Source organism: Sander vitreus, chromosome 20 (genome assembly GCF_031162955.1).
Source record: "Sander vitreus isolate 19-12246 chromosome 20, sanVit1, whole genome shotgun sequence".
Classification (NCBI taxonomy): domain Eukaryota; kingdom Metazoa; phylum Chordata; class Actinopteri; order Perciformes; family Percidae; genus Sander; species Sander vitreus.
Window position 1 is genome coordinate 21,330,857 of NC_135874.1, and position 18,650 is coordinate 21,349,506.

Consider the following 18,650-nt stretch of genomic DNA (forward strand, 5'->3'; position numbering starts at 1 on the left):
TTTTTTACTTCCCATATAATGTGCAATGTGCATCAATGTTTGTTTGACCTAGTAAAGCAGGTACGCTTAAATAAAATGTGTGAAAGCTTAGCTCGTAATAAGTCCTTGATAATAAATGATCCACTTAAACATGTAAAGCACCTTTAATTCATTCTTAGGATGATTTAGTTTTTTTTTTTTTTCTTCTCTCTGTCATGGAGTGCATTTTAAAATATAGGTGAAGAAAAGCATGTTAATGTGTTTTTATGATGTTTACTGTATAGAAAAAAAACAAGATCGCAAGGTTTCTGCAGATGTTTAATCTAATTGTGTAAAGTGTGTACAGCATGAATGAGGGTGACGTTTTTCTTCTCCTTAGATGATAAGTTGATTATTTTCCTTTTTTCCTGCAGAGTCTGAACCTCATGCCCTCAGCCGCTAATTTTCCAATGCCTGCTCAGAGGAAAGCAGGATGGTGAGCCTCATTTGTTACCTGTTCGGTCCATTTGCCTAATACAAAATGATGCTGCTAACTTGACACTTTGGACTTATTTAATTGAATGCTGTTCAAAAATGAATCTCATTATTTTCCTTTGAGGTGATGTCGCGGTGTTGTTCGACTCAATCACTAAACATTAACAACACACACACACACACACCCTGCATTGTGTACATGCTGACGCTCTCTTTCTCTCGCACACAAACACATCAACACAGTTGACCAGTATATGCTGACACACTCATTAAGCATTCCTTCTGGCTACATGAGCAAAGGAAGAGGGGCAGAATAATGTTTCTCGCTCTCTCTCTCACACACACACACACACACACACACGATGAATTAGTGTTCAGCTCATTATATAACACCACAGTCCCTGAAGGCACAGATAATGAATGGGAAATCTCTTGCAAAGCCACAGGATATTGTGTGTGTGTGTGTGTGTGTGTGTGTGTGTGTGTGTCCACAATACAAGATACACCTGCTCAGATGCTCAAATAACCATATTGATGGCATAAGAAGGTGGAGGAAAGCTGACAGTGAGAAGATTATCTGATACTGTGGTGGGGGAACTCAATGCGCAGCAAACCGGATCTCTCTCTGACACACACACACACACACACACACACACAGTTGTCTTGTCTTACTTACAGTTTTTCTTGAATGTGGAGTTTGAGTTGACTGCTGTGTCAAAGCAATCAAAAAAAACTGTAATACCAATAAATTGCTAGCTTTGCAAATAATTGCTAAAGTGCCAGTGCAAAAGAAGTTCATCTGATAATCCAAATATATAAGATTTGGAGAATATAGTTTTTCAAGCTTTTTTTTTATTTTAGCTGTTTAGAAATTTATAGTTTTTCGATTGCTAAACGAAGGCACAACTGAAGCCACATGTGCAAAACTCAAACTACAGTCTGCACTACCAACAGTCACCTGAACTAAACAGTTCACATCTCCTGCAAAACTCATTCCAAGCAACACAACTCTTAACACACGTCTCAAAACAGGCTCAGAGCAGCCAAACACTATGAACAAGCCTCACTGAGATAACACACACACACCGTCATTCAGAACACACTGAGAGTAAAAACACTAGCATTAAACACCAATACAGACATTACAAACTTTTCATCTTTACAGTTTGAGTGACTTCATACTACAATAGTTTCTTTAAAGAAAAGATATAGATTTTACTGTATAATATACCAATTTTCAGTAAGGTAAACAAGAAGGAATAAAAATCAGCAATTTGCTTTACAGTTTTTCTTGATTGCTTTGACACAGCAGTCAACTCAAACTCCACATTTTTCAAAACAGTTAACACACAGGCCTAAAGAGTGGCACCCATGGTCAAAATGACACATTTTGTTTGCAAAAGGCTCTAATTGTGCCAAAACATTTAAAATATGCAACAAAAGAAAATTCTGCCTTCAAACAACACAACTCGCAAACAAGCGTATGAGCTCTTCCAATCAACCATTACACAGTGGACAACAAAATACTAAATACAGCACTCAGTGTGAATCGGTGCACCATTGCTTGTCACTGTAGCCTATTACTGTACGTGGCTTTCATGCTAGTGACATCTGTTGACACATTTGCCTTCTTGCAAAGAATTGGATCCAGAATCAGAAATGCTTTGATGCAAATTTGATTGATTCCATTGATCCTTATTTTGAAACTATGGCTGAAAACTGAAATACTGTAAATATTACACAAAATACATGTAAACCAAAATGAAATATATTATAGTATAAGAAATTAAGAAAATAAAAATAAAATCTATTACAGTAAACATTACTGTAGAGTATAAGAAATAGCCACTATTGATATTCAGTCTCTTCTGTCTTGACAATGGGGCCACATGGCCTCATCCACATCACATGCGATATCCTCTCTTGCAATGCACCGAGGGAAAAATCTTCTTGCATGCCTTATCCAACCATGACATTTCTCTGCACCTATTTCTTGGGCAGCAGCATTCATTGCATTCAGCAAGGGAATCTGCTCATAGGGACGCTGATCATAAACCTTCCACCTCCAAGCACTGAAGAACTCCTCTATGGGATTAAAAAATGGGCCATGTGCTGGAAGGAACTGCATCATCATCCGAGGGTGTACTGCAAACCACTCATTGACAAGGCGAGAGTGGTGGAATGCCACATTGTCCCAGATAATGACAGCCCTCTCTCCTCAGGTGGGATCAGCCTGTCATGAAGTGCATCCAGGAATGTTATGAGGCGCTCGGTGTTGTATGGGCCAATAGTGGGGATATGGTATAGGACAACATCATTGGAGATGGCAGCACACATGGTTATGTTGGCATCCCTCTGTCCTGGAACTGTGATAGTAGCCCTGTACCCAATGAGGTTCCTTCCATGTCGCCTCACGTTACAGAGATTGAAGCCGGCTTCATCAACATAAATGAAGACATGATGTGCCCCCTCAGCTTCAAGCTCCATTATTTTCCAAGTAAAAAAAAGGCAAAATTACAATGAGAAGTGACTCCAGTTGACTCTAACTGCATGATATGACAAGGCATTACAGTATACTGTAGTAATGTTTCCTTACCTCCACATATTGGCATCTGGCCTCTTTCACAACGTCAGAGTTCCTTTCAATTGGAACTGTATAGAGCTGCTTCATAGCCATATGGTTCCTTCTTAGGATGCGGTCAATGGTGGTCATGCTCACGTTGTTGTTCCTAAACATGCCCTGATCTGCAATCACTGCTGCCCTGATTTCACGCAGCCTTATGGCATTGTTTGCCACAACCATGTTCTAACATGTAACTAAAAATTCTCCCTCTACCACCAGAGAATGGTAGCCTTTGGATTCTATAAAGAATACATGTAATGGGAATGAGGGAACAATTACATAAAGTATATTACTGAAGATATTTTTGTATATACTGTACAGCAACATTACCTGTTTTCCTGTCGAAAGATTCTGACAATGGATGCGACAGTGTTTCTGTTCAGAACAGGTTGGACTCTTTGTCCAGCTTCTCTAAGTGAAAGGCCATGATTGATAACATGATCAATAACAGTTGCCCGAATTTCTTCAGAAACCTGAGCCCTTCCAACTATACCTCCACCTCGCACTTGGACTCCTCTTCCTCAGACCACTCTCACTCTCACTCTCACTCTCACTCTCACTCTCACTCTCACCCTGCCTTTGACCTCTTCCATCCATGTTGGCAAAGAACAACACAGACGCTGCACCTTTAAGGCCTGCAGACTAATTGCTAATTGAAGATTTGTGTGAAGGAGTGTCAAACAGGTGCTTCAGTGATTTCAGTACTTATGTAGGTAGTTTCTAATAGTTAGGAACAGATGGTTACCATAGCTGAAACAATGGAGTTTGGACTGCTTGAATGACATCTGTGTTAACTGTTCTGCAAAAGGGTGGGGAAAATGTGTCAATCCAATGAGAAAGGGTTAACACAATGCGACAGCTTAGTCCCTAGCAGCCTCAGCAAAACGCTCAGTTTGTCTGAGGAATCAAGCCAAAAAGCTCTCTCACATCCCGTAAAGCCTTTAGCCTCAAGCTGGAGGTTGGACATGAGGAACGCTGCTGAGATTTAGTTCCTTGATTATTTACATGATTGTTTGTTTTTTAAATGAAAGATAAGATCACGAATGTCACCCTGGACTTGGTTGCTATTTTTACTTGTGTATTAACTGTCATCTACGCTGGAGGAGAGCATTAGACAACATTTTCAAATGCAAAATTACAAAGTGAGAGAGACTGTGACATGAAGAAAAATATTAACCTTAGAGGAAAAGGAATAGAAAGTATTTCTGTTGATTGTTTTGTGCTGCATTTCCTTGAGATTAATTGTAAGTCCAAGGATGTGGATAGGACCGTGTGGTCTTTGTCCTTGGATTTTCCTCTGATGGAGTTATGGTCGATGTGTCAAAGCATTTTATTTTTCGGAAAGGACACACACTGTGTGTGTTGAACAGCAAATGTAACACTGTTTTGATCAGGATGGCCAAGCAATTTGGAGTAGCAAAACGGATTTACCACCACCAAGGTGCTTCTGGAAAACCGTTCGCCACCTAAGGAGGGGGAAGCGGGGAACCATCCAAGCTGTGTACAGTAAGGATGGGGACGCTGTTGACCTCAACTGAGGAGGTAATAGGGCGGTGGAAGGAGCACTTTGAGGAACTCCTAAATCCGACTAATACGCCCTCTATGGTAGAGGCAGAGCTGGAGGATGAGGGGGGGATTGGCATCAATTTCCCTGGTGGAGGTTGCTGAGGTAGTTAAACAACTCCACAGTGGCAAAGCCCCAGGAATTGATGAGATCCGTCCAGAAATGCTTAAAGCTCTGGGTGTGGAGGGGTTGTCTTGGTTGACACGCCTCTTCAACATTGCGTGGAAGTCTGGGGACGGTGCCTAAGGAGTGGCAGACCGGGGTGGTGGTTCCCCCCTTTTTAAAAAGGGGGGACCAGAGGGTGTGTGCCAATTACAGGGGTATCACACTTCTCAGCCTCCCCGGTAAAGTCTACTCGAAGGTGCTGGAAAGGAGGGTTCGGTCGATAGTCGAATCTCAGGTTGAAGAGGAACAATGCGGATTCCGTCCTGGTCGTGGAACAACGGACCAGATCTTTACTCTTGCAAGGATCCTGGAGGGAGCCTGGGAGTATGCCCAACCAGTCTACATGTGTTTTGTGGATCTGGAGAAGGCGTATGACCGGGTGCCCGGGAGATACTGTGGGAGGTGCTGCGGGAGTACGGGGTGAGGGGGGTCCCTTCTCAGGGCCATCCAATCTCTGTACGACCAAAGCGAGAGCTGTGTCCGGGTTCTCGGCAGTAAGTCGGACTCGTTTCAGGTGAGAGTTGGCCTCCGCCAGGGCTGCGCTTTGTCACCAATCCTGTTTGTAGTATTTATGGACAGGATATCGAGGCGTAGTCGGGGTGGAGAGGGGTTGCAGTTCGGTGGGCTGGGGATCTCATCGCTGCTTTTGCAGATGATGTGGTCCTGATGGCATCATCGGCCTGTGACCTTCAGCACTCACTGGATCGGGTTCGCAGCCGAGTGTGAAGCGGCTGGGATGAGGATCAGCACCTCTAAATCGGAGGCCATGGTTCTCAGCAGGAAACCGATGGAGTGCCTTCTCCAGGTAGGGAATGAGTCCTTACCCCAAGTGAAGGAGTTCAAGTACCTTGGGGGTCTTGTTCGCGAGTGAGGGGGACAATGGAGCGGGAGATTGGTCGGAGAATCGGCACAGCAGGTGCGGTATTACATTCAATTTATCGCACCGTTGTGACGAAAAAGAGAGCTGAGCCAGAAGGCAAAGCTCTCGATCTACCGGTCAGTTTTTGTTCCTACCCTCACCTATGGTCATGAAGGCTGGGTCATGACCGAAAGAACAAGATCCAGGGTACAAGCGGCCGAAATGGGTTTCCTCAGGAGGGTAGCTGGCGTCTCCCTTAGAGATAGGGTGAGAAGCTCAGTTATCCGTGAGGAACTCGGAGTAGAGCCGCTGCTCCTTTGCGTCGAAAGGAGCCAGTTGAGGTGGTTCGGGCATCTGGTAAGGATGCCCCCTGGGCGCCTCCCTACGGGAGGTGTTCCAGGCACGTCCAGCTGGGAGGAGGCCTCGGGGGAGACCCAGGACTAGGTGGAGGGATTATATCTCTAACCTGGCCTGGGAACGCCTCGGGATCCCCAGTCGGAGCTGGTTAATGTGGCCCGGGAAAGGGAAGTTTGGGGTCCCCTGCTGGAGCTGCTACCCCCGCGACCCGACCCCGGATAAGCGGATGAAGATGGATGGATGGATGGAAACGGATTTATTTATTCAGAAATTTCTGAGCCCACAGTTTGCACTATTCACTCTGACTTGGCTTCTTCATCACCTTTAACACCTGAAACATTCATAATGTTAAAATTTCAATAACTCATATGTTCTGGCCAACACAACATAAATATCACCTTTTAAGGTGATATGGCAAACTTGTGTCTAATATTTACTCTCGTTTATCTCTGTTTTGGTCTCTCCTTTGGTAAACATCTGGCTGTTTTGCTGATAACTGTGTTTGTTTGTCCTTTACTGAGCAGAAAGTGTACAGTGAGCTTTGAGAGTATTTGCACTGACATCATCTGCCTGCTGTTCCTGGAAATTGTGCTAAGAGAGCCATGAGAGTGAACCAAAACAGTAAAGTTGCAGTCCGCACAAATAAAACAGTGAGCTGAAACTTACTCTATAGCTCTCTTAAAGCCTGTGTTTTTCACATTGTCATTTCATATATTGCTACACAAATATCAAGTATAGCTGCTTTCAGGCCTCATCACACCAACAAGTGGCCCAGTGACATTTATTTGCACATCTCCATGAAATAGGCTGTGCTTGGCATATACTAATCAAAGGGCTAGTTGTGTGAATGCTGATTCAACATACTATACTATGACTTTTTTCGACATGCTATACTATGACTTTTTTATCACTTTTTTCGACATGCTATACTATGACTTTTTTATCACTTTTTTCGAAATGCTATACTATTATTTTTTGATCACTTTTTTCGCCATACTATACTATGACTTTTTTTCGACATTATATACTATGTTTTTTTCATCACTTTTTTTCAAATACTATACTATGACGTTTTCGACATACTATACTATGACTTTTTTTGACACGCTGTACTATGACTTTTTTCAACACACTATACTATGACTTTTTTCGACATACTACACTATGACTTTTTTATCACTTTTTCGACTTACTATACTATGACTTTTTTTGACACACTATATGTGACTTTTTTCGACATACTTTACTATGACTTTTTTGACATGCTACACTATGACTTTTTCATCACTTTTTTTCAAATAATATACTATGACTTTTTTCAACATACTATACTATGACTGTTTTATCACTTTTTTCGATGTACTATACTATGACTTTTTCGACATACTATACTATGACTTTTTTCGACACACTATACTGTGACTTTTTTCGACATACTATACTATGACTTTTTTCGACATGCTATACTATGACTTTTTTTATCACTTTTTTCGACGTACTATACTATGACTTTTTCAACATGCTATACTATGACCTTTTTCATCACTTTTTTTCAAATAATATACTATGACTTTTTTCGACATACTATACTATGACTTTTCTCGACATGCTATACTATGACTTTCTTTGCCATACTATACTATGACTTTTTTTGAGAAGTTATACTATGACCTTTTCATCACTTTTTTTCGACATGCTGTACTATGACTTTTTTTCGACATGCTATACTATGACTTTTTTTGAGAAGTTATACTATGACCTTATCATCACTTTTTTTCGACATGCTGTACTATGACTTTTTCGACACACTATACTGTCACTTTTTTCGACATACTATACTATGACGTTTTCGACATACTATACTATGACTTTTTTTCGACACACTATATGTGACTTTTTTCGACATACTTTACTATGACTTTTTTTGACATGCTATACTATGACTTTTTCAACACTTTTTTTCAAATACTATACTATGACTTTTTTCGACATACTATACTATGACTGTTTTATCACTTTTTTCGATGTACTATTTTTTTTCGACATACTATACTATGACTTTTTCCGACATGCTACACTATGATATTTTAGACATGCTATACTATGACTTTTTTATCATGTTTTTCGACGTACTATACTATGACTTTTTCAACATGCTATACTATGACCTTTTTCATCACTTTTTTTGATGTTTTTTTTCGACATACTATACTATGACTTTTTCGACATACTATACTATGACTTTTTTCGACACACTATACTGTGACTTTTTTCGACATACTATACTATGACTTTTTTCGACATGCTATACTATGACCTTTTTTATCACTTTTTTCGACGTACTATACTATGACTTTTTCAACATGCTATACTATGACCTTTTTCATCACTTTTTTTCGACATACTATACTATGACTTTTTCGACATACTATATATCACTTTTTTTCAAATACTATACTATGACTTTTTCCAACATGCTATACTATGATATTTTCGACCTGCTATACTATGACTTTTTTATCACTTTTTTCGACGTACTATACTATGACTTTTTCAACATGCTGTACTATGACCTTTTTCATCACTTTTTTTCAAATACTATACTATGACTTTTTTTTCGACATACTATACTATGACTGTTTTATCACTTTTTTCGATGTACTATACTATGATTTTTTCGACATACTATACTATGACTTTTTTCGACACACTATACTATGACTTTTTTCGACATACTATACTATGACTTTTTTCAACATGCTATACTATGACTTTTTTAGCACTTTTTCTGGCAGACTATACTATGACTTTTTTAATCCCTTTTTTTTTTCTCGACATACTATAGCATGACTTAACGAAAACCTAAACTTTCTCTCAGGAATACAGGAAGTTGAGTGTTCAAATGTTTTGGTAAGTTTTGAGGTCCAATATGCTAAGTGACACAGACAAATATGCCAAAAACTAGGTTTTCTGTCAGTTTGGATAGCTCAGGATGAAAAGAGAATGTTTGGAAGCAAGAAGGATACTTTTTCAAATCTCATGCGTTTCAGTAAGTTTTGAGGTTCGATATATACTAAGTGAAAGAGACGAATATGCCAAAAACAAAGATGTCTGTTGGTTTGGATAGTTGAGGATAATAAGAGGATGTTGGGAAGACAGTAAGTTGAGTGTTCAAATCTCATGCTTTTCAGTAAGTTTTGAGGTTCAATATGTACTAAGTGAAAGAGACGAATATGCCAAAATCATGACTTTTTCTGTCAGGACAGATAGCTTAGTGAGATAAGAGAATGAGTGGAAGCCCCAAGGTTGAATGATCAAATCTTGTATGTTGCATGAGCAACATACATTGTCCCATACTAACACCATAAAATCTCAAATTTTATATTTTTAACTGCTCTTCAATGTTTGATTTTTTATACTGCACTGTAACTTTGAATCTTGTATTTTAATCGTTTTTATGTAAAGCACTTTGAATTGCCCTGTTGCTGAAATGTGCGACATTCTTTACTATGACTCTTTTTCGACATGCTATACTATGATATTTTCGACATGCTATACTGTGACATTGTTGATATACTATACTATGACTTTTTTTTCGACATGCTATACTATGATGTATTACTAATTAGACGTCAATGGTCAGTCTCTTTCCCAAGTAGTTGTTTTGAAGAGATTAATGCCCTTTTCGACACACTATACTATGACTTTTTTCGACATTCTATACTATGACTATTTTATAAAAAAAGATTTCAACATACTATACCATGACTTTTTTCCGACATGCTATACTATGACTTTTTCAACATACTATACTATGACTTTTTTGACATGCTATATGACTTTTTTCGACATGCTATACTATGATATTTTAGACATGCTATACTATGACTTTTTGACATGCTATACAATATTTTCGACATGCTATACTATGACCTTTTTATTTTTTTCAACATACTATACTATGATATTTTCAACATGCTATACTATGACTTTTTTCAACATGCTCTACGATATTTTCAACATGCTATACTATGACTTTTTTATCACTTTTTTTCAACATACTATAGTATTACTTTTTATCGAAATTTTTTAAATTTTTATTCAACCTTTATTTACTATGACATATTACTAGATAGAATTCAATGGTCAGTCTCTTTCCCAAGCAATTGTTTTGAAGAGATTAATGACCTTTTCGACATTCTATACCATGACTTTTTTTCCCCCTTTTTTCGACATACTCTACTATGACTTTTTGTATCACTTTTTTCGACACACTATATTATGATATTTTCCATATGCTTGTATATGCTATGACCTTTTTATCACTTTTTTTCGACATGCTATACTATGACTTTTTCGACATGCTATACTATGTATGGTTGTTGTTTTGAAGAGATTAATGCCCTTTTCGACATTCTATACCATTACTTTTCCCCCCGTTTTTCGACATACTATACTATGACTTTTTGATCACTTTTTTTGACACACTATACTATGATATTTTCGACATGCTCTACTAGATTATTTTATTTTTTTGACATACTATACTATGACTTTTTGATCACTTTTTTTGACACACTATACTATGATATTTTCGACATGCTCTACTAGATTTTTTTTATTTTTTTGACATACTATACTATGACTTTTTTCGACATGCTATATACAATGATTTTTTTCGACATGCTATACTATGACTTTTTTCGACATGCTATACTATATTTTTGACATGTTTTACTATGACTTTTTATATATGCTATACTATGACTTTTTCGACATACTATACGATGATATTTTCAACATGCTATACTATGACCTTGTTAGCACTTATTTTTGACATACTTTACTATGACTTTTTTTTGACATGCTCTACGATATTTTCAACATACTATACTATTACCTTTTATCGACTTTTTTTTTTATTAACCTTTATTTACTATGACGTATTACTAGATAGAATTCAATGGACAGTCTCTTTCCCAAGCAATTGTTTTGAAGAGATTAATGCCCTTTTTGACATTCTATAAATGACTTTTTCCCCCTTTTTTCGACATACTATACTATGACTTTTTTAACATACTATACTATGATTTTTTATCACATTTTTTGAAATACTATAGTATGACTTTTTCGACATGCTATACTATGATATTTCTGACATGCTATACTATGATATTTCTGACATGCTATACTATGACTTTTTTATTACTTTTTTCGACATGTTATTAAACTGTGAATGTTTTCAAGCATGCTACACAATCACTTTGCTTGTGAATGCTGAAAAGCTAAATTGTGAAAGCTAAACTGGATTGCTGGCATAATTGCACCAGAAGAAGGTGAAGAAGTGAGAATTTTTGGAAAAGTGGGAATGGCTTTAATTAGTATGAATATCATTAAAATATTTTAAGGTTTTTTAGAGAAAGAGTAGTATAGTATGTCGAAAAATGTGATAAAAAAAGTCATAATACTATATGTTGAAACATTTTTAAAAAGTGATTGTGTAGCATGCTTGAAAACAGTCACGCATAGAATGTTGAAAAAAAGTGATAAAAAAGTCACAGTATAACATGTCGAAAATATCATCGTATAGCATGTTGAAAAAAGTCATAGTAAAGTATGTAGAAAAAAAGGGATGAAAGAGTCATAGTATAGCATGTCGAAAAAATTCGATTCTGTGTGTACAGAGCCCTGGAAGGGTCACGGCTAGATTTTTTCAGGGGACGACTTTTGCGTTACCTTGCAATATTTTGTGTTCCCTCGCAAAAAGTTTTGCGTTATCTCACAATATGTTTTGCTTTCTCTTGCAATATATTGCGTTCCCTTGCAATATATTTTGCGTTACTTTGCAAAACTTTTTTTCTTCCATTCCCGAGACATAGGTCATGGCCCAGCGCAATGCCATAATATGCATCAGCTCGTTGAATTTTACTTTGAGCTGGGAACGCTGATATACTGCTCAATGGGCACATTCATATCTGTTCTATAATCAATACCTATTTCCTAAATGAATTAAAGGTAAAATGCATGTGTCGCATATGGCGATGAACCAGCACTAATTGAATTATCAGAGAACCTGCAGCTCCCCTCGGAGCTTTATAGAGGCTCTGCTCATGTTTTGCTAAGTCGTAGCTTGTGTCCATTTTATTTCTATGGTTGTATCAAATTAGACAAATAACTAATATGTTCTTTATCAGACAGTAAACAAACACGTACAGATATGACCTATTTAGAAACTACTTAAATTAGAACCAAAATGTAGGCTACTGGACACTATAAATTTAAAACCAAATATCCTAATAATTGTAAATTATTATAAGACAAAACATTTTCTTTTATCCCAAATGTGTTACAGTAGATGCCATGCTATCAAATTGTAGACACCACTTTTACCAACCTTGACATATAGCTTAATTAGGCAGCAGACTGTTATTATAAGAATGTAATGCCATATCAGGCATAGCCTTCAGTCAGACAAAACCCTAAGAGCTCAGAAGACAATACATTTATTTGGCCTTTTTTAAGTTTCACTTTCTTATGTGTAATCTGTGGCTCATTAGAAGAAAACTGCCATAAACCAAGTCAAATCACATCAGGTAGCTACTTCACACGTCCCTTACAGCCCTATGCAGACACCAGACCGTGATTTAATTGTTGATGTAAATCTGATGTGATTAAACGGATTTGTCCAACACAGTACAGGAATATAGATTATTACAGGTAGAAAATTAACATATGGGTGACTGAAAGGGTTGTAGCCATAGTTTATTGTAATCAGTGCAGGCTTTATTTTCACGTTTTTGTCCCTGAACTAACGCTCTCTTTGTAATGCTACTAGGAAGCTGCAGATTCTCTGATAATTCAGTGTTTGTTCATCGCCACATCATGCAAACCTCTGACCTCGCACATTCCCTTTTTTTTTTTATACATTTAAGAAATAGACTATTGATTACCCTATATGAAATATAAATGTGCCCATTTAGCAGTATATCAACTTAATTCCCAGCTCAAAGTAAAATCAAACGAGCTGATTCATTGCACTGGGCAGCTGAGTGGAAATAGTACAGAAGTAATGGAAGAAGAAAAGTTTTGCGAGGTTACGCAAAACATATTGCGAGGGAACACAAAATATTGTGAGGGAACGCAAAATATTGCAAGAGAACGCAAAACATATTGCGAGGTAACGCAAAAGTAGTTCCCTGAAAAAATCTCGCCGTGACCTTTCCGGGGCTCCGTATGTGAACGCATCCACAGATTGCAATAATTCCTTTATATTGCAACAGATGGTGATTTCACCTAGAACCAAAGACCAGCCAAGAGCAGATGGCTGATGTTTCGCACCAATAGATGTCAGGCTTCACACACATTCTCAGGATTAAGGTTTTGTTAAGGCTTTAAAACTATTCTGGATTGCGTAGCAAAGTTTTTAATTAGGAAAATTAAAACTGGAGGCTTTTCTGCTCTTGTCCATCCTCCTCGCTGATGCTTTTTCTTATTCATTAATTTAGTCTTTCAGTGACTTCAAAGTGTTTCTCACATTCTTATAACAAACACATTTGTGTGTAATAAACTCACCGCTTTAACTCAGTTTCAGTTTCCTGTCTCTCAGGCACCTTACCCACAACCTACTTCCACCAGCTGATTCAAACTTCTGCTGGGCTTGATCCGGTGGCCTCCATTAGTGCGTTCTGCTAGGTTCTGCTCCCCAGTCGTGGATCATCTGAGTCTGGAACCCTTAACAAAACTTAATTAATTCATGTTGCACCCTATTGATTTGGCAGAAGTGTTTTTCGTTGAAATGCAGTGTCAATGTCACAGCTTATTACTTTGAGCTTCTTCTTCACAAACTACCACTCACTGCACAAAAGCTGCTGCTAAATTGGCAAAACTATATTAAAATGATAAATGAGAGAAAGTGAAAGATGGAGGGAGGGAGGGAGAAAGAAAGAGAGAGGGTTTGAAAAGTAGAGAAAATGAGGAAAAGAAAGATATAGAGAGGGATTGTCTCCTCCAAAGCCTCTTACCATTAAGCATTTACAGCTTAAGAAATGCATTGGAAGGTCAGTGAAGGAGGCAGGAACCAGGACAGCATTAATACACTTTTAAAGAGAGATTGTGTGTGCTCGCTTCTGTGGCGCTATTGGACAGCTGTACAGCGGTGGCAAAGGGCTTTTTACACAAATTAAACAAGGACAATTGTTTCCTCTCTCATCCTATCGTATGACTCTGCAGCGACTCTGGTTCCTGTTTAAATATTCACCTGATGTCTGCTGGCGTCATCAACTATTATTGTTATTTAAAACCGTGGAGAGAACCTGAATGAGATAGGAGTGCAGCAGTGGGGGTAATTTTGGTTTTAATCTCACAGGAGTTCGAGTTTGTATCTCACTCTCTTTAATTAAGTAACTTTGCCAGGATAAGAGGCATCTGTTTTATTGACTTCACTATTAATAATTTAACCTTAAAGTCTAACAGTGAGTGCCCACTGCTGCAGAAAAACACGGAATAAACACTGAAATATTGCTCACAAAGGTCAGTAATTATTCAGCATCATAATGTTCATTAAAACAGCAATGTCTGATCATTGAAGTGAGAACATCCATTTGCATTTGCCTGTCAGAACTGTTTCATGTCAAACAATTTAGTGATTTAATTGCAAAGTGAATAAATTCCCTGCATTGATGTTAACTAATAGTGACTTCACCCATACTGGCTGTGGCCCCCAGGTCGCCTTGTTGCTGAAGGTCTATGACAGCAGGCTTTGTGCTTTGAGCCCACATACTTGGTTGCTGATACATTATTAATATAAAATATAAATCACTAATAACTTCATAACCCACCTTCATCAGCTGCAACATTAAAACCAAGTAAACATCACAAATTATATTCCAGTGATTATATATATATATATATATATATATATAGGGCCATTAGTCATTAATTATGTACTTTTACTTAGGTACAATATTGATCAGGACATTTACTTGTAACTGAATATTTCTGCACTGTTTTTTTCAGATTAAGAGTACTTCTTTTACCACTGATGTAATGTGTGTGATGTGATGGTTTGAGAATTATACATTCACATATAGACAACAGCATGTTTCCTTTAAATGGAGTGAGTGGCAGCTCTTATGTTACAGCAAGTGCCTGTTACTTTACGAGAGTGTTAAACGAGAGTATATAAAGACACGGGGTCCTGTCCCCTCTCATTTATCTTTTGTTCCACTTGCACGACTGCATTACTCAACATGTCCGTTTTCTACTTGTGTTCTGGACGTTAACATTTGAATGTGTCATCGTTTTAACAAAGACAAATTAGACAATTATTAAAAACACAATTATTAATTTTGTAAGCACTCAACAACAACATATCCCATGAGTCTTTGGCCAAGACCTCATGGGAGCACTTTTTCTGAATCGTCACACTCTCATAAATGTGTTTGCTGCAAGGGAAAAGTGGGAGGTTTGGAAATGAGATTCTCTACCCTACATTAAGACTGTGTGTGTGTGTGTGTGTGTGTGTGTGTGTGTGTGTGTGTGTGTGTGTGTGCATGTGTGTGTGCGTGCATGTCTAGGGTTTCTAGTAAAATGTATTAAATCACAAATGTGAAACTTTAAGTGTTTTAATTAAAAACTACCACAAGTCTTTTTTTCCCAAATGAAATGATGCAATAATGGGAAGAACAACTGATGCCATAAACATATATGCCTGAAGAAAAGTGACTGTGACCTAGCATTATTATTGTCTTTTCTGGTAGAAAGCAGCAAACTAATCAGAAACTGATCCTGGAGACAATGTTGCTACAGTTAGAAGCTCATCCTCGCTAAATATGCAAAGATCAAGTAAAGAGCATTTCTCTTCGCAGTATCATTTCATGTACATAAAAACACAATTCCAGTTTTCATTTTATCCCTTTTTATTTTACACAACAACACAGTACATGTTGTCTTTTTCTGTACAGAAGCTTACCTGGAGCTTGTGACCAACAGGCTGTATTGTACCAATGTCAGTGAAAAGCTCACAGGGTTTTCATGTTCTTTTTTTTGTTTTATTCTTCCCTTTAAAAAATATCAATTTCATAAGAGGTCCGTTAAAGTCTTCATCTGTTTCTTACTTTTTTGTCTCAGTTTGTGTCCGTCTATATGTCAAGAAACATCTGTGCTCCTCAGTAGGTAAGAAAGGCTATGTGTGAAATCTCTCTCCTTCTTTTTGTTTGTCCCCTCCATCCTAATCCGTCGTTCAGGGAGCATGGTGGAGACCTAAATCCGGTTATATCATCTGACAGAGGGTCTGTTAGTGCAAAAGAAGGCACCGACTGCTATTCTCTTGCCGCAGTATTGATACACACTTCCTGTGGGCTTCTGGACGTAGTAATGGTGTGCTTTGCAGTTCTTGTATTGTTTTTATTTTCCTCTTTTTACCTGTAATAGTTCCCTTTTCGTGGTATTTTCAAATAAGGTGAGTGTGAATCCGGAAATAACGTGGCAAGCCCATTGTCTTGTTTTATTTTGTGCTATAAAGTGGAACCAAGACAACTCGAGGACGCTACGAGACTAGGCGAGATAGCCACTCGCTGAATGACAGACTGAAAAAAGAGATAGGAAACTGTCAACGTGAAAAAACTGTAAACCGAATACTGAAGAATTGTGGAGAAAAATTATTAAAAAAAAGTTAAAGGTATGTTCACACTTTCACCCACAGACACGAAATCACCCTCTCACACATTTATAAAGAAAGCTTCAAACATGAACACACACACATACAGTACAGACCAAAAAACGCACTTCCTAAATGGCAACACTGTGTCATATGTTACAAACACACATTAGCCTTCACTCATACACCATTCTAGACACATTCAAACTAACACACACACACACACACACACACACACACACACACAAAAAACCTCAGACATACACTTATACATTAGATAAACAAAAATGGATAAACCAAAGTTTATTTTATGTTTGTTGTTGCATTCCAGTTCAAACTGTGCTTTCTAAGATCCAGTCCGAATCACACCGGCCCTTGTCCGAGTCTCCATCCCCGTCTTTTGGAAGTAGCATCCCGCTCATTGATTGGCTCCTTTTGTCCCGCATTATGCGCCCTATTTTGGGAGCTCCTCCTGCTCCCTGATGGGACGAATGAGTCTTTGAGCCTCCTTCACTAAGCGAGTACCTCCTCCTCCCCCTGGTCCTCCCTGCCTCCTCCACAGGTAGAGTCTGGTACTTGGCGGAGGTGCCTGCGCGAGGAGCCCTGCGCAGGATGGGCGTCTCTCTAAAACGGATGGAGGGGACGGGGCTCGGGGTGGCGAGAGGGCTGGAGAAAAAGGAAGGGACAAAGGGAGGCGGGGTTTGGTTGAGAGAGGTGGAGTTGTTGCGGTTGGTGTTGAGGTTCTCCAGAGGGGAGGAGGGGAGGAGAGCAGAGGAGGCGGTGGAGAAGGAGGAGGAAGGAGGGCGAGGGGAGGATTGGTTTTCAGGAGTAGCCGAGTTGTTGGAGCAGACCGAGCCTGGCTTACTTGGAGTGGGCTTCCGCTTTGGCTTGGTTAGTGAACCGCTGGTGCCGGTGGGCGACGAGACGTCAGCTTGAGCTCTCTCTTCACCCGCTTTCTCCCGTTCCTCGGCTCCAGCTGTTGGGATTTTGGCTGCCCAAGGCTGGCTGAGAACTGACGTAGTCGTGGAGCAATCAGGCAGGGATGAGTCGGACAACTGAGTCATCGTATCCTTGGCCCCTCCTCTTCCTCCTCCTGCTCCACTCCTTTTCTTTGTGCCTCCTGAGAGGTCGTCTAATCCGATTGAGCCGTGTTTAGAGGAGCTTGGAGTCACAGTGCATCCCTGTGACTGCTGCCCATTGGTCTGTGAGTGAACGTTGGTCATCGACAATGAAACGCCTTTACCACCCTCACCAGGGTTACACACCTGAGGAAAAAACAGATGGAAGCAATGAGGTGTTGATTATTCTTTTTCCATGCTGAAATGTTTGCATATTGTACTTTTTCATGTAGGGCTGGGCAAAACGGCAAAAAAAAAAAAATAATAATATTACCACCTTTTTTTTTTTATATCATGACATAAACCAAGTCACTATTGCGGTTGAGCTTAAAAAAAATCCTTTAATCTTAAAATGCCCCAGTAGGTGATTTAGAGAAATGGAGAATTTTGTAAGCTACGAAAATAAATGACACAAAAATGAACCTAAACTTCAGTCTTGCCAGCCTAGATCTTTACAAACCATACCATTAATGGTTTAATACACTGTCATACAATGCACTTATTGACAGTACTGTATACGTTTATAGCCTAGCGGTTATAGAGTATAACTTTAACGTCCCCAATTTGATTCCAGCCAGGCACCTTTAGCACATACCCTTATGCTATCACTGAATGCACAAAAGAAAAACCCTTAAAAAAAGGATTACTATCTCAAAATTGAAATAATATATTCTTATTTCTACATATCTTGAGATTTGGTTGCATGCTATGATATACTGCATCTTAAATTATCAAAAATGTCCGGTCAGTTCATAAGCAGCAGACCGGGCTAGCAAAAGGCCATCATGTTAATAGTGCCAATCGTCCCACATAATGACAGGCTCGCTCCTCTTATTCCTTTCTGGCCAGGGTGG

At 38.7% G+C, this 18,650-nt stretch overlaps 1 protein-coding gene across 1 annotated transcript in view; it reads right to left on the minus strand.

Moving 5' to 3' along the window:
• Positions 1-15,937: 15,937 nt before the first annotated feature.
• The window catches only part of lrfn5a (leucine rich repeat and fibronectin type III domain containing 5a), a 120,323-nt gene continuing 117,610 nt past the window's right edge, over positions 15,938-18,650 (minus strand). Inside the window, exon 11 of the mRNA XM_078278171.1 lies at positions 15,938-17,943. Within this exon, the coding sequence (XP_078134297.1) occupies positions 17,011-17,943 (933 nt within the window). The 3' untranslated portion in view covers positions 15,938-17,010. The remainder of the gene's footprint in view (positions 17,944-18,650) is intronic.